The sequence below is a fragment of the Teleopsis dalmanni genome, chromosome 2 (assembly GCF_002237135.1).
Source record: "Teleopsis dalmanni isolate 2A chromosome 2, ASM223713v2, whole genome shotgun sequence".
Classification (NCBI taxonomy): domain Eukaryota; kingdom Metazoa; phylum Arthropoda; class Insecta; order Diptera; family Diopsidae; genus Teleopsis; species Teleopsis dalmanni.
This window is the reverse complement of record NC_051847.1, coordinates 225,755,418-225,772,100: the sequence shown is the minus strand read 5'-3', so window position 1 is coordinate 225,772,100 and position 16,683 is coordinate 225,755,418. Positions and strand designations below refer to the sequence as shown.

Below are 16,683 nucleotides of genomic sequence, written 5' to 3'. Positions count from 1 at the left end.
AACGTAAACAAAGCCAACAGGGGAATAGGATCATTGGACAAAATTATTATTTTGTCTAAACTATTGTTATTTTGAGAGATTAAATATAATAACATAAAAATACTGACATCATTGTACAGAAACTGTGATCTATTCCCTAAAAGAAGCGTAATGAAGGCAGAGAAAAGAATCAATTTTAGTTTCACAACGAACCAGTTATATAGATAAGAAAAATTGGTGTCCAGTCGAATAGCTAGGATTTCTAAGGAGGTATTCTGATTGAAGTATTCTCATTTCAATAAAAAACAATTGAAGGAATATTTACTTAAAAAAAACTGAGGAGGAAGCAGTGCAAGTTCAATTTAAATTGATAACAGAGACTCTATGCTCCATCTAGGAGAAAATATCACATTGCGTTATGGATTAAAAATTGTGCGCAAAGTTATATATATATTATTATAATTATAATTTTTTTTTTAAGACTTTAGATAAACGTATATACAATTTTAAGAAGTTAAAATGTTTAGTTTTCTCAATTTTTGACAAACTTTATTCAAGCCTGCAGGGTGGAATGGAGTTTCTTTATATTTTATGCTATAAATTCTAGTTTTCTCTCTCATCCTGGTTAAAAAGCTTTTATGATATTAATAAAATTAATAATTTAAAATATTTTATTGCATTAAATTGCTGTACTGTTGCGCATAAAAATACATAAAAAAGCCTATATTAATGAATGTGCCACACTTCATGGTTTGTTATAGCAGCGCCTGTAAGCAAAATGCAACGCTCGTAATGCATTTACACCAAACGTATGCATGCATGCGGGCAGTTTTGCATATTTTTTCAAAAATTTCTTGGATGCTTTGTTGCATGTGGACTCAACACAAAAGCATGCCACGAAAAACAATGTTGCGAGGCAGAAAGTAAATTTGGACATTCTTCACACTTTCCTGTTTGTATTGAGGTCATGTATAAAATGACAAGATAATCAACTTATATATATTGTACACAAATATGTATATATGGGAATGCACGATGTGTTAAATAAATACAATACTATTAGAAATGTATTCATTCTGGTATAAACAACAACTGCAAATATTTTCATTAATTCTTAACAAATAAATAATTACTTGAAATAAAAAAAAATTATGCAAATATTTTTCTTATTGTTTCTCTGCTGCTATTTTCATGTCTTTAAAGAATGCGACTACTCATGTAAAGAATTCAACCAAGAGCCACCAGCAGCGAAGCAAAAGTGTAGTTAATTGAACAAAGAGAAAAAACTGTTAGAACTGTTGACCACAAAACCGAGGCATCCATGTCATTTACTGTCAAACGACGTGTCTATAATTTATCAATTTTTTTCATTCTCAAGAACCCATTTTTTTCTCTACATTTTTGCGCATAAATAAAATTTGTTGTATGCTAAAAAGGGAAATTTTCAACAAGACCTGTTTAAGTAAGCCGATCTTCAAAGAAATACGAATTTTTCCTCCTAAACTCTTTGACCTGATGAGGAAGCGAAAATAGAAAAGTGGACACCGTCACGGTCATGACAATAATTTTCAGAAAATGCAAAACAAAAAATGAGAATAATTGAAAAAAAAATTAATTTAATTTTCATGTTTATGCTTAGAAGCCAACAAAAGAAAATACCTCAGTGATCGCACCGACTGAGACTGAGACTGAGATTGAGACTGACTAGTGTAAGAGCCCAACTTTTCCCAGGAGAACTGAACTTGTCATCGTGGCGCTTTCGTTGTAAGTAGGTTTCTTGGGCGTAAGTCTAATTATGCTTATGATGAACACGAATCTGTGTGTATACTCGTAGAAAAAATACAAACGGATTTATAACAATTTTCTTAGAAGCCAAGATTTGTTTTCGTCTGTGGTTTAAAGATTGATGATTTGAGGCAAAATGTCAATTATTTGACGTATTTAGGACAGTAGAATCAGGTGTACAAATAGAGATATTGGACAGTACCATTTACTTTTTAAATTTAATTTGAATTCTTGCACGCAAAAAATAATTACATTACTTTTCCTTTTAATAATTAATAAAGTCATTTAGTAATAATGATGTTTTGTTAAGTAAATTTGAACAGAACACCAAGACGTGACAGCAGTAACAGAGACTTGTTTCAGTCACAATCATATTAGGTATCCAACATATTTTTTGGAAACCAAGTGCAATCAAACCATAGATCAGTTTAACAGCCCATTTTTTCAAAGGTTTTGATTATTAATTCTTCTGATATAGATTTGTTATATTTGCATATTTAAGTTTAGCACAAAATAATATACAAGAACATTTCATCACATTTTACAATTTTAGTACATAAATAATTCTACAGTTTTTTTACTTGCTATCTGCGAGTTATAAAAATATCTACTAAGTCACTCTTTTGAGGAAGTGTGAAGAAACCACATTTTACAAATCATATAATCATTTTGGCTTCGGAAGCCACAATAATTTAGTTTTTGATTTGAATTTTATTAAATTTACTGTTTCTACATTCCATATTCGCATAGTTCAATTCTGTGCTAGACATGCAATCCGACATGTGAATACCTGGAGCTAAATTGCACAGATACCTGTACCACAAAACTTTTCGCGTTTTAAAATTAATTGAATTTGTTTAAAGATGATTTATTCTTAGCCACAATTAACTGCAACTCAAAAATTAACGGACAATTATGATCATCTCAGCGTAACTACAGTAGCCCAGTGTAATGTACATGAAAACAAGAAAGTTCCTCAGATCTATTTCCTACAGATACGGTAAATGGGGGGTGGGTGTAGAAGTATATTACGAGCATTAGTTGCATGAAAAATGCATTGGTTTACTACTTATTTTCTAGAGTTGTTAAAATTTATTTGAGTTGAGTTAAATTCAGGTAGTTATTGTAAGTTAATTAATTTATTTTTAAACAATTTTTTTAATTACTGCGGTTAATGAATACTCATGTTCTGGTCTATGGACTGCAAGTTTTTAATTAAAATTCGGTTAAAATTAACAATAAAGTAGTAAATAAACAGTTATAAAGTCTAGCCAAAATTTTTTTTAAATTTTATTTTAATTATTTTCGTTTTAATTGAATACTTGTGGAAATTACATCTAAATAAGATGTTAAAGTAATTCATTGAAGTTAAAAATTTTATTTTTACTTTTTAATATAAATAGAGTTCCGAATGTTTCGTTTAATATTTCTATATAGTCATATTTAAATTACATACTAATTTTATTTAAAATAAAATTATATATAGAATTATATTTAAAAAGAACAAGTAAGTAAGTAAGTTCTTAATTAAGTAAACTGAATATACCGTTCACGCAATTTTAAACGCATTTTAATTAAACTTTTTACATTTTACATGTTGAATGGTTAAAATAAGAAGAAAAGTAATTAATCATATTTGTGCTGAAAAATTTTATCTTTCCATGTGTGACAAGAATATTTCAGCACTTCACATTTCAGCACTGAGCACATATACTTAATCATAATTAAACGAAAAATGTTAAACGTCAGATGGGAGATGAGAAATGTGAAATGACTGTCACCACAAAGAGTTGTGAAATGTACAGATATAAGATTTGTCAGATTTTGCTGTGAGATGTGCATAATAACCGGGTACTAGTGAAGCTCCTCTAAGAAGTTTTAATAACAGGTACGCTTGGCAGAAAGCCGTATACTGTATCCGAAGATATGAATTCAAAAAAAATTAAAACTATTTATAAATTCAACTTAATTCGCAAAATTCTTTAAAGATGTTTCATGTTTTAACTTAAAATTAAATATTTTTTTAGATAATTTATATGTATTATATTTATTATTATATTACGTATAATTTCTTTTATTGAGTAATTTTTTTTGGTTTTTTTTTCTGACAATAAGCACGTACCATTCATTAGCCGATTTGGCTGCGTAAGAATTGAAATAAAACTAGGTTAAGTGAGCGTAAAACGCATGCAGCATTTACTGCATTTTATAAATGCTTTTACCGCATTCAGACAGCAGGAGAAAGAGTTTTCACCCAATAAAATGTGTCAATCCATTCACAAAGAATCTTTTTTAACTCAAACATAACAAAAAAAAACGAATAAAATTTTTTTACATTTATAAAATCTTGAAAAACTTGACTTAACCTTTTGTTTCTAAAGTTTTTTTTTATAACATTCTGAACTTGACAATGGTAATTGCAACGCCAACATAAGATACAGCAACGCATAGGCACATAGGCAGCAATAGCTTTTGAACTTTGTTGATAGCACGGAGCTACCTTAATACCGCCTTTAAAATGGATGAATTTTCCACGAGAACAAAAACAAATGTATCTTTTTTGCAATATTTTTTAAAACAAATTTTATTTCAACAACGGCAATTCGAGACAGCAAATGTTGTTAGTGCCGGCAAAAAGCCAGCCACTTATGCAGCAAGCTAAGCTCTTTTTTGTTTTCAAAACTCAACCCGCATACCGGCAGGGAGACTAAGTTTTTATATATAAGTTGAGTTTTGGATCTTATTTTCTTTTTCTGAACTTGGTTGCAAAGTGAATCATTGAACCATTATAAGCGCCTCTAGTACTCGTGGCAAGCGGATTGAAAGAGTGCAGTTTGTGACAGCGCCTTCTGCTGCCGATATCTGCAAAATGTACCGTTCACCACAATATTACAACATTAAAAGATACAAGCGCGCTGACTAATAACAGCGGCAATAACAGCGTCAACATTGATGTTGCCAGTTACTGTGAATGCTCGAAATGCACCTACAGTACTTATACTGCAAACTATAATCGGTCAATAAGGTTTTAAATATTAAACTATATTTATTTGAAAACTACAAAGAGAGCAATGCTATCAGCAATTATTATAAATTAAATATTAATTTATAAAACTTTTAAGAACAATTAAACCATGTAATTAATATAAACTACTGCACTCGTAATATAATTAATAAAATTCTACAGAAGAAAAAAACTTTAAGGTATAGTGACGTTTATTGCAAGTTATCATTCATCTATATGTCATAGTTAATATATTATATATATATTATTATTATATATACAATTTAAATGTTTGTTGAATAGATCGTTTCGAATACGAACATGAGTTCAAAAAATATCAATAGATCTATTAGAAGATATTGGTTAGAAGTTATTAGAACCTGATTAAAACATTGGTTATCATGACTTTGTTTAGTTATATTATTTTTTATTTTATATTTAATTACGTGATTGCTCTTATAAAACAACTAAACTGCCTCCAGCCAGTTAGCGCACATACCTAAGTAGCTTATTCAGCTACTCTCAAAAATGTTTTACACTTTTTTTAAAAGAATCCGAAACAAAAATCAGGTACAAGTTAATAATGCACAAAAATAAAGGAGAAATTCTTTTCCGATAAAATTACTTTGAATTTTTGTTTTCGTTTCCTTATTTTTTTATAATAAATATTTTATTTTATGGAGTACATTAGGCCTTGTCAACAATTATTCCACAGCTACCATAAATTTTATCAACTTCTCGGTAATGTATTAAATTATGTAAAATTTTAAAGCACCGCCAGCATCATATTTGCATAAATGTGGGAAAAACAAGAAAAAAAAAGAGCATATACATATATACATAGAGTCAGGGCATTTTTTACATGTACATATCAAGGAGAATGTTACGTTGAAATATAGTCCTCATGCCAACTAATCTTATAAGCGGTAAATGCAACATGCAGCATGTGCCGCATATATTTTACGTATCTTATCTCAACATTTGTTGCAAACGCAATGTCTGACTATGCCAGGCGTCATATGAGGTTTCCGACCGCTAAAATCAACAAAAAAGTAAAGTTTTTTCTTTCGAATTTATGACAAATTGTCGTTACTTATTAGTATTTTATGTAAATGTTGTCAACCTGTTGACTATAAAGTGATGTTGTGATGTTGTGCTGTGTGCTGTGTGCTGTGTGCGTGCATCGAAGTGATACAGAAAAGCACTATGTATGTGCTTGCATAACGAAAAATTTTAGGAATTCAGAGTCTAGTTTGAGTTTGAGTAAAACAGAAATAGGAAAATTTTTTTAAATTTTTATAAAAATTAAAAGTAAATAAGAAATCACGGGTATTATAGTAAATAAAAATAATGTTTATAATTAAAAGATAGAATTAAACCTGAAAACATTAATAAAATAATTCTATTTTACTAATAAAATAATAAATACTACAGAAATATATGCAAAAATAAATCTTACATAGGTTGTACGCTCACTATTTGGGTCCAACCTAATATATGGGACTTATTACACTATAATTATTAATAGAAAAAAGCAAGAGGCTTTAAAAAGTATAATGATTTTCACTGATCACATTTTGTATGCAATTCTTATACCAAATATTATACATTGTTGTTATTAAACACTATTGTTCTTATTAAATAGTTCTATTATTTTTAGCATAGGCTATTATTATTATTGCTTTCCATTGAAAACTTTCTTAATAACATTTAGCTAAGCTAATAAACTTAACTGCAAATAATAAATTCTAATCACAATAAAATTGTTTAAAATCTCAATCCCAATCCTGTCAGTTCATAGTTGATATATTAGATGATATGAAATTCTTAAACTTCGTCTTTTGACTACTGGCATAATTTTATCAATCATTTACAATTATTTAACATAAGCACTGCCTTACACTTCCGCATCGTGAAGTAAATGTAAAATTTTTTTAAGCAACGTAAGTTTTTCAATTTATTTTCAGTAAGTCCTGAAGGCTTTTTGCTACCAATAAAGACCACAGAAATTATGAGGATGATATTTGCTTATACTTAACAAGACTTAAGAAAACTGTTAGGATCGTATGCAAATGAATTGTGTGTGGTAAATTAGATTTCATTAATAAATTAGAATAATTTTGTAGAAAATAAAAAAAAAGTACATACTAAAAAATAATGCATTATAAGATAGAATATAAGTATGATATATAATATAGTTATAAGATAGCAAAGAACTATTATATACGTATATGGTTTATATTTTAATAAAGATATTATATTAGTAAGCAACTATATATAGCAATAATTATTTAATTATTTACGAATAATTAAATACAAGAATTATTTCCAAGACCACTGATTATGGGTATTTGGCAATACTCGAAACAGCTGTATGTTCAACCAAAAATTCAATTAATTAAAATAATATCAAAAAAAATTAAAATTTTTGTTGTTGTAGTTCACTACTGTTTGAAAAACCTCTTTATAATTATTATATATGTATATATATATCATCGAATTAAAAATTTAGTGAGAAAGAAAATATTTATATGTATGGAAATTATCTTTTATATTTCTGCTCTTAGCTCTAATTATTTTAAAAAGTTAAACATTTTGACAAAGTGTAAATACATGTATTTCAGTTATTTCAATGGACCAAAATTATTGAATTTTCAACCGAATTATTATTAATTGTATTTTATGTCCCCTGTAAATATATTTAACAAGCTTCTTTCGTTCAACACCCTCTAACTATTTGTACAAAATGCGAATAACTGTCGATGCATGGATCTATAAATGTATGGATGTATGGCGTATAAAGACACCAAAAATAATTTTGCGATGCTGAGAGCCTTTGAGAGCTGAGGCCTTTTTTATCTGTTGTACGTTTCGGACGTGCAACATATACACTTCATTGGCCGCTGACCACCGCCACAAATAGTTGTAATTTAAAGTACAATTTTTCTTCATATTACTCATGTTGGAGGAGCTGAACTCAAGCACTTGCCCTAGTCGTGATATGGCAACATTTTAGCTATAAACTGCGTGATGGTGTTGTTGACTTTGATATGTTTTGGCGGGATACAATTTTACAAATTGAAAAGATACGAAAAAAAAGATTTAAAAAAAATAAAATTCCTTAAATGTTTGTATATTGCCTTGCCTTGCCTTACCTTACCTTATGTTGCCTTCGAATGCAGTATGGAGTATGGAGTATAGCGTATATGGCAGGCATATTATTATTGGTGTTCAAAACTTTAATAATTTACTCTTTTTTTTAGATGATATTTACTTAGGTCAGTTCGGGTTATATCTATTATGTGCATTTATTTGTTTTGTATTATTATTTTTTTTTTTGTTTTTTTTTCGTTATTACCAAATTGTTTGATTAAAGTTTGTTTTTGTTATTAACGCGCTTAGTTGCTCTTACAGCAAAATTATTAAAATACAAAATTACAAAATATTTTTAACAGTTAATGTGTGCAGTTTTGTTTCTGTAGAGAACATTTATTTTTCATTATTATACAATTTTTTTCTTATTTTTAAGCAAATTAAAGTGATTTTTAAGTTTAAAATAAAATAAATAAATAAGTTCTAAATTGACTCCGTGGAGTCAAAAATTAACCTTTCTAAATGTGGCCCCAGCACGTGATGCTACTAAGCAAATAGTTACTTATTAACTGCTTAACTGGTTGCGATTAAGATGTCAGCCGGGGCATTGCCGTACGGCTTGGCTTGTTTGCTTACAGAGTACCGGATAATAGCGGAGCAAAAAATGTTGGTCATTTGCTACGCTGTAAAGAAAATGAATTTTTGCAAATGCATTTCTGTGAAATTCAACAATAAATAACATCATAATGTGCCGGTCGCATGCCAAAGCCCATTTAACATTAAGCCAATACAATCTAAAATTTATGCTGGCCATTAAAGAAGAAAGGGTATAAAAGGCCTTATTAAGGCAGTTATTGGCTGCCTTTATTGTTTGAAATTCAGATCAAACAATAATTCTGAATATAATCAATTTTTTATGAAAACTTAAGAGTCAATTATAGAAATAAAAAATTAGAAATGATTAGAAAATTTATATTTGCAGGTAGTATAATAATATACATATACTCTATATGCTGACCATTATCATAGAGTCTGCCGTTATAAAACAACATGTATTCCATTATCTAAAACATGTTTAACAAAATAGCATTAATAATAATAATTTTATATATAAATGATAAACAAAAAATAAAATTTAACTAGCTAGTAAATTTAATGTATAGTATATATGTACCTATATTGTTTAATATCCATAAAAAAGCAGATGTATACATCTTGCAATATATATTGTATTAACATAAAATTAAAAATATTCAAAATAATGATTGAATTTTTTTTTTGATGATATTGAAAAACAAGAAATAAATAAGCAAATAAATCCACTTAATAAGCAATAACTTGCCAAATGAAAGAATATAAAAAATGGGGAATGCAAAACTTAAAACTGCACAATACAGTAAATACAAATGTATATAAAAAAGATATACGTTACTCTTACCGGTAGAAACAGAAATAATAAATAATGTTTTTATAGTAAATTGAAAAAACAAAACAAAAAAAACAGAAACTAAGCCATTAGTGCTATTAAAGATTGCATAACAGTAGTAAAACTCTACTACACATATGGACAGACAACATTGTACCGTTCTTAGTACCGAAGAGATACCACACAAAAAATATGGAATACTTATACTCGAATATAAAATAAATAAGCATTAAAAATAGAAATAAAAATAAACTGCAACATTGTGTCAGAAATATTGCAATAATCATAGCAGCAAAACTATTGATCAGAGGGAGTTGCAAGTTCATTGATCGATCGTTGATTTAAACATTCAATCTCAGATGCAGACGCAGACGCAGACGCGGTTTAAGAGCATCGCATCAATCCACAAGTGAAAATGCAGCACAACACACGACAGTGCTATATGTAGTATATTTAGTATAAATAATGCAGCATGCAGCATGCATCATGCAGTGTGCAGCATGAGATATTTACTGCAAACGTTTCTGCGCAAATGTGTGCTGTTAATGACAAAGTAAAAGTTCTGTTGCTAAAGCTGAAGCTGAAGCTGCGAGGTCTCACCGGGGTTAAGCTTTATTGCCACCACACAACTTCGAGACGTAATTGTCAATAATGAAGCGAAAAAAATATTGTGGAGTTTGTGGAAAGTATAGAATAGCAGCACAAAAGATGCAGTTATGCAGCATCAGTAAATTCTGCAATAGTAACCCGCAATAGAAACGAAACAACTGTGATTCTTTTGCTATTAAAAAAATATTTCAATTTTATGTGTATTCAATGTATTTTTATTGCAATTTTAAACATATTTTATAACTCTTTGTTGAAGTAGAAGAAAAATTGATATATCGATTTAACTGCCAAAATTTTATTAAGCAAATAACTTCAATTATAAAATTTTGGTCATTTCAAACAAAAAAGAAACTAAATCAAAGATTTAATGTAACATAAATGATCATTTTTAATGTAAATAATAGTTCCTAAATTTTAAACTCAAAAATATATGTTTATTTTATTTGCTAAAATTTTATTAAACAAATAATTTCTTAGTTTAACTATTTTTAACTGTTCAACAATTGTAAAATTTTGGTTATATTGAAAAAACAAAATGAAAGATTTTATGTGACAAAAATGATCATTTTTAATGTAACTAATAATTTTTCATTTTTGTAATATCATATATTTCATATAATTCTTATTTTGTGATTTTTACATTTTAAACTGTACAAAAGTTAATCGAGAATATCGTTTTTTCGTGTGAAATGGGTTTTAGTACTGGACTTAAAAATTAAAGTTTTAAGCTATCCATATCTATCCATTTCTGACATAAGAAATTTATACTATACAATAATTAAATACTGCATCTTAGGTTTAGTTTCATATTTAAAAATGAATTTGTTCTTTTATTATATTTAAAAGGTGACTTTTAAGGCTTAAAAGAGTTTTCCAAGAATTGTATTTCTGCGCCTTACCAGAAATGAGTAACTGATAAATCTTCCTTTCTTTTAGCAAAGTTTAGCAGAGATTATTACATACTCTTTTTTCGAATCTAGAAAAATAAAATTATTTTAACTTTTTACATTTTTAACATTTTTACAATATCCCTATAAATGATGATAAATTCAGAAATACAGTGAATTTTTACTTTACTTCTGAGTAGTAGTATCTGAACGTTATACATCATCTGTTTACTTCTGAAATCATATTTTAAGTAGTATCTGAACGCTATTTATTCAGCTGTTTTAAAAAGCAATATAGTTGGTACAGACTGATATATACTGAACGAACTATATATAGAAAAACTTCTATATTATAACATGGCTTAATTTATCAAACAATTATAATTTAGATTTTTTTATAATTTCATTTAAAATATTGGTTTAAGTTTAGTTATTCATGGATAGAAAAAATATTCTCACACAGTTTTGTAGTTTTAAAATGATTATACTAGCATTTTTCTATTCATTGAAATCTTAGTCATGGATTTAATCTGATATATGTCACCAAATACCACGGCACATATTCGACTTAATTATATTTATTCTCTTCAATGACTACAGTTAAATAAAACCATATGTAAAATAAATATGAACTATATACTTATGTAGAGTACCTAAGATGAAACGAATTCCAGTAAAGCGGTAAATAAAGGTAATGTGAGCAGTCAGGTACTGAAATAGTTTTACTAAGTAAGATCGTTACTTAGTAAAATTAATTTAACATATTTTACATATTTTCAAATATTTGCAGAAATAATCACAGAAACAGTAAAAAAAAGTGTTTGTTTTGCAATTTTATTCTCTTTACAAAATATGAACTCTTTGAGTGCTGAGCTCAGCTATCAATAATACCTGTTAGATTTGAGATACATATGAGAATAAATAACGGAGTTTAGGATTTGTAATTGTTTCTGCACAGAAAATAAAAATTTAATGAAATTTAACGAATAAATGCTAAAATCGTTATGCAAATATAATACTTCTATATTTGGTTGAAATAATTTTTTTGACTTTCTAGAAGTTAGAATTTTTGTTGGGAAGGTGTTTTTCTTAATTTTATTTAGTTTTTTTTTTTAATTTTTTTTTACTGATCAAACCTCGTTTAAAAGACCCACCAAATTTTATAGCACCGTTAAACCGTTAAACTTATTAAGCGATTAGCTTTCCGTATATTTTACTTAACTGTGGTATTATTCTTTCTAAATTTTATCTCATAATCTGAAATTGTTTTGTGTTTATTTAAATGACTTTGATCGAAAATTATATAAGATATACATAAGTTTTAAGAAGAAACTCGTTAGAATTCTTTAACGTTTTTGTTTTTTTCTGTTTGCTTCAGGCGAATATGAATCCATGATTTTATGTTATTTGATTGTTAGACAGACGTCGTTAATTTTTTTTTGAATTTCTTCAATCAAAGATGCTCACATATAATTTTCTTCAAATTGCTGTTTTGATTTCAAAGCGAAAGTTTGGTAAGCTTTTTTTTTAATTTTTTATAGATTCAAATATATAATTTATTGAATTTCATATAAAAATATTTTTTGTGCCATAAATAATCTGAGGTCAAACTACCCACCCACCACATAAAATTGCTGTGTGAAAGTGTTATTCGACATTAGCGAGCATTTGACACCGGAAGAGCGAATATTTCAAAACCGTTAAAGTTAGAAGAAAAAAAAAATAAAAATATTATATGGAAAAAAATAATAAACCGTTTTATTAGAAAAAAACTAGCAGGATTTAAGGTTTAAAAGATTTTTGGTATTAGCATAGATTAATTTTTTTCGGTTCGATGCAGTCCTATACACATATACTCATTTATATATATGTGCATATAAATTATTTCACAAAAAACATATTAAAAAATTAAAATAAAATTTAAGATATTTTAAAAAGTAGCCATAAAATCAACAACACTCCTAATTTTATAGAGTTCAGTTTCATTTAAATGCACAATAAATTAATTATTAGTAGACAATTTAATTATTTGATCATTAAAACCTTTTTACTAAAGATTACCCTAAACTGACTTTTAAAGACTGGTTCTTAACTTATAATAATTGAATCGACTTTAAATTGAATTTCAATAAGTAAACATTTAATGATTTATATCTTCAAATCTATTCTAATTTAACATAAACTTATGGTATTTGCACATATTTTTTGTTTACATGAAGTTTGTTGTTCAAGTCTATTGTTTGTTGTTGATGATTGTTCTCATATCTGGAAAAATGTGTATTACACATTGTAAGCAATAATCAATTTTAAAAATATATATATTTAGATCTGTTAAGATCAGTTTAGATTTGCTTTGTTTGCATAGAATAGCAATAAAAAATAACAAACCTCATAGCCTTGGAAGTCTTTGGAGTGCTTTGGTGTGCTTTGGCAGTCTGCATAAATACTACAGCAAAATGATTGAATGTTGCGAAGCCTCGTAAAAACAACAACGAATGCTTGCTTGCTGTACATGTGAGTTGCCTACAATCTCAATAAGTTTCCTGAGCTAAAATTTCGTATTTACTTATGCATACGAAAATCAAATAAAAATGAAAATTCCTTTTTCTTTCAGTTACTCTTCACTAAGGCGGCTCAGGTACTCGTTGCACTCGTACCTGGGTCTGCAGAATATCAGAATATATTCGCTAAGTAGAACAATCGCTGGTTGTTGCAAGTGGGTAAATACAACTCAGTGCAACACAGTAAATGATGCCCAGAACATCATCAACATGTGTGTTTGCTATGGCAAATTGTATGTTACAAACAATAAACATTAAAATTTATGATATTTAGTGCTTTTTTTTGTTTTTTCTTGGTCTCTAGTTGTTTTCATTTTTTAACAAAACATTTTTAACAATTTTCCAAACGTGAACTTTTTCTTCTGTGTACTCAGTGTACTGCTGCTTCTTATATTGCGTGGTGTAGTCCACAAACTGCAAGGGCAAAAACTTTATAAATAAAGGCTAATAAAATTTAATGAAGCTTCTTTGCAGTTGGCAACAAAAACAAATTAAGATAAAAAATGTTAGAATAAAAACAAAAGTAAAACTGCCACTTTTCAATGTAACTCAACCCATACAAGTTGAGGAGTCCAAGATTTCGCATCATTAATATCACGTTAAATGCCTGATTCTTCCGGTATTTCAACATTTTTGGTATTACATAAGGAGGAACGTATGATGCAATGTATGATAATCTTCCACCATAGGTTTTAAAATGTTCTTTAACCTTTACCGCACAAGTGAATTAACCTTTTCTATGAAAACTTAACGCGTTAACATTCGTGTTACTTTCGCAACAATTAAAAAAAAAAAAAAATATATATATATATATATATATTGTATATTTTTTGCGATTTTAACAGATAATTTACACTTTTTACAACAGATAAGAACATGAAAATGTTGAAGTTAATTGGTCAAATTCATTTACATTTTACTTTAAATAAAAATTTTGATCATTATAACTAAGCCACAGAATTTTAATTATTATTTTAAAATAATTTCAAATTAATAGCAATTAATATATATTTAACACATTAAATATAAACTCCTAACTAATGCACATTAAAAGAAAAACCAGACATTAAAAATGTTTTTTTTGACAAACTGGAAAACACTCGTATTAATTAAATTTTTTTATTTAATTCATATTGAATTATGTATATAAGTGCTCTCACTGCACTCGCTGATTTAGTCAGTGCTTATCTAAGCGTATATGTACCTATGAACACAGTCACAGTGCCACCCAACAACACTAAAAACGAGAAAAGAAACGGAAAACTAACCAGAATAATGATTAAAATTAAAAAACTCCGAAAAAAAATATTAAATAAGTAAAAAGTGCCAGCTAATGGTACTTAAAACCGATATACAATTTCACAAAACAAAGAAATCTTTGTATAAACATTTTCCATTGTAAAAGGTAATTATTCATATGAAATTTTTTTGGCAAAAACAAGGACTTATAAGCGATGTAAAAATCCTTCCAATTGAACAAGACAGACGCATAGGACTTTATGACTTTATACATTCATACTATATATTTTAATTTATTAAAAATATGTTTACAGCCAGCTAATAAATTTTCAATTAAAAGAAAAATTATTTGAAATACTTTCCTTGTGTTTAGCTGTTACTTTTTAAAACTAATAACAGCGTTAATTTCATTTACTAAAATAGTTGTAATACTAAAAACGATTTACTGTAAGTAAATACTTATTTGAAGTCGAGTCTATTTCTTTAGAAAAATATTTAGGTTAAAGTTCGATACACTTTTTACGATTTCAGTTCCTCAATCAAACATTTCAATCGCATTTTTACGTTATTTCACTATTTGTAACCAACTTTGTAGCCAGCTTTGGTAAAATAAAATTGTTAATTATATTTTTAATAAAATCACTAAAATACCAAAATGAATTTAGACTCAATAAAAAAAAAGCATCTTAATTGAGATATAAACATAAAATATCTTAAAGATCAGGCAAATTGTGAAACAAGAATTCAAGCTCACACTGTGCAACTTAATAGGCTGACCGACTGTAATAATATGGCCACATACTCGGGGTATCAGCCACATATCGTCTACGGTAGCTCGTAAGCAGTTCATTTAGAGTATGGCGGTTAACAAATTAAAAGCTTAAAGTAAAAGCAAATTTAGCCTAAAGATTTCAGTTATGAAATTAAGTTTTCAAAAGTGAAGCCTAAGGGCGTTTAAAACGCCTATTTTATAGCAACAAGCCACAACCAACAATAGCAATAAAAGCAACAATTTAAAAAACTATTTTTGTTTTTAATTTTTGTAGCTGAACCTAATCTACACATTTTTTAACTTTACTTGGTAATTTCTGTTTTTTGCAGGCAGGCATACGAAGGGAAATTAAAAATTGATATCCAGCAGCAACAACAATGCGAAAGAACTGCAGTAACACAATACGCAAGATGCCACATATACCCGCAGCGCTAGTCTATTTGCTGCTTCTGTTTTTTAGCAATACAATTGCAACAACAAGTGCTCTACGACGTTCTCGTATCGATGCAGCAGCTACTGTTTCAGAGGCTAATGGCGACAGTTCAGCTTCAGCTGCGAGCTTTGAAAACTTACAACAAACTCAGCAAACATCAGCAACAGCAGCTACCTCAGCCCCGCTACTGCCACAATCATTGCCACTTGCGGCAACAGCACTCGCTGATGCTGATAATATTAAATCTGAGCCACTTAGGCCTGATCAATCACCGAATGTCGCTGGGGTAGCCGCTGCTGTTGCTGCACTTACAGGCACAGAGACAAAGAATTTCATTGATACAGCGGCGTCGGCACTTAAAAAGGAGCAAACAATAAATGCTGCATCATCATTATCATCATCGTCATCGTCATCGCCATCAACATCAACATCGGTTTCTGCATCTGCAACAGCCGGTGAAATAGGCGCTACAGGAGCTGTAAAGCCTGCCGCCGACGCTATAACATTCGAGAATAAATTACTGAAGGAAGAAAAAGAAACGCCAACAGGCATTGATATTCATGATTTGGAACACGATGATAGTTCGTCGAGTACAGTCGACGGCATTGGTGTTGATGAATGTGAAACGGATCTGGTTGGATTCGAAATTATAACAGGGTAAGTGTGTTAATTAAGGTAAATACATACACACAGTACTGATACAACCATTACACCATTAAACTGAATTCGCTTCATTCTCTATGCCTGAGCAGTGTGGGGTCTCTGCCAATGAGGATTTTTATAGTTTTTCTGTTTCTGTGTTTATTTTTCACTTTAATTTATAGTTTAAATACCAGACAAGTATAATGCACTAAGCGATAATAATACTAGGTGAGTTGCTGTTTATGTTGTTGCT

General features: G+C 28.6%; 2 protein-coding genes across 2 annotated transcripts in view; one reads left to right on the top strand and one right to left on the bottom strand.

The window, feature by feature from the left end:
- The window catches only part of LOC119679929 (autophagy-related protein 16), a gene marked incomplete in the record, with an annotated part of 196,052 nt that overhangs the window by 40,210 nt on the left and 139,159 nt on the right, over positions 1–16,683 (bottom strand).
- Positions 1–16,683, top strand: part of LOC119679928 — a 91,382-nt gene that overhangs the window by 28,583 nt on the left and 46,116 nt on the right. Inside the window, exon 3 of the mRNA XM_038092521.1 lies at positions 15,685–16,445. Within this exon, the coding sequence (XP_037948449.1) occupies positions 15,733–16,445 (713 nt within the window). The 5' untranslated portion in view covers positions 15,685–15,732. The remainder of the gene's footprint in view (positions 1–15,684; positions 16,446–16,683) is intronic.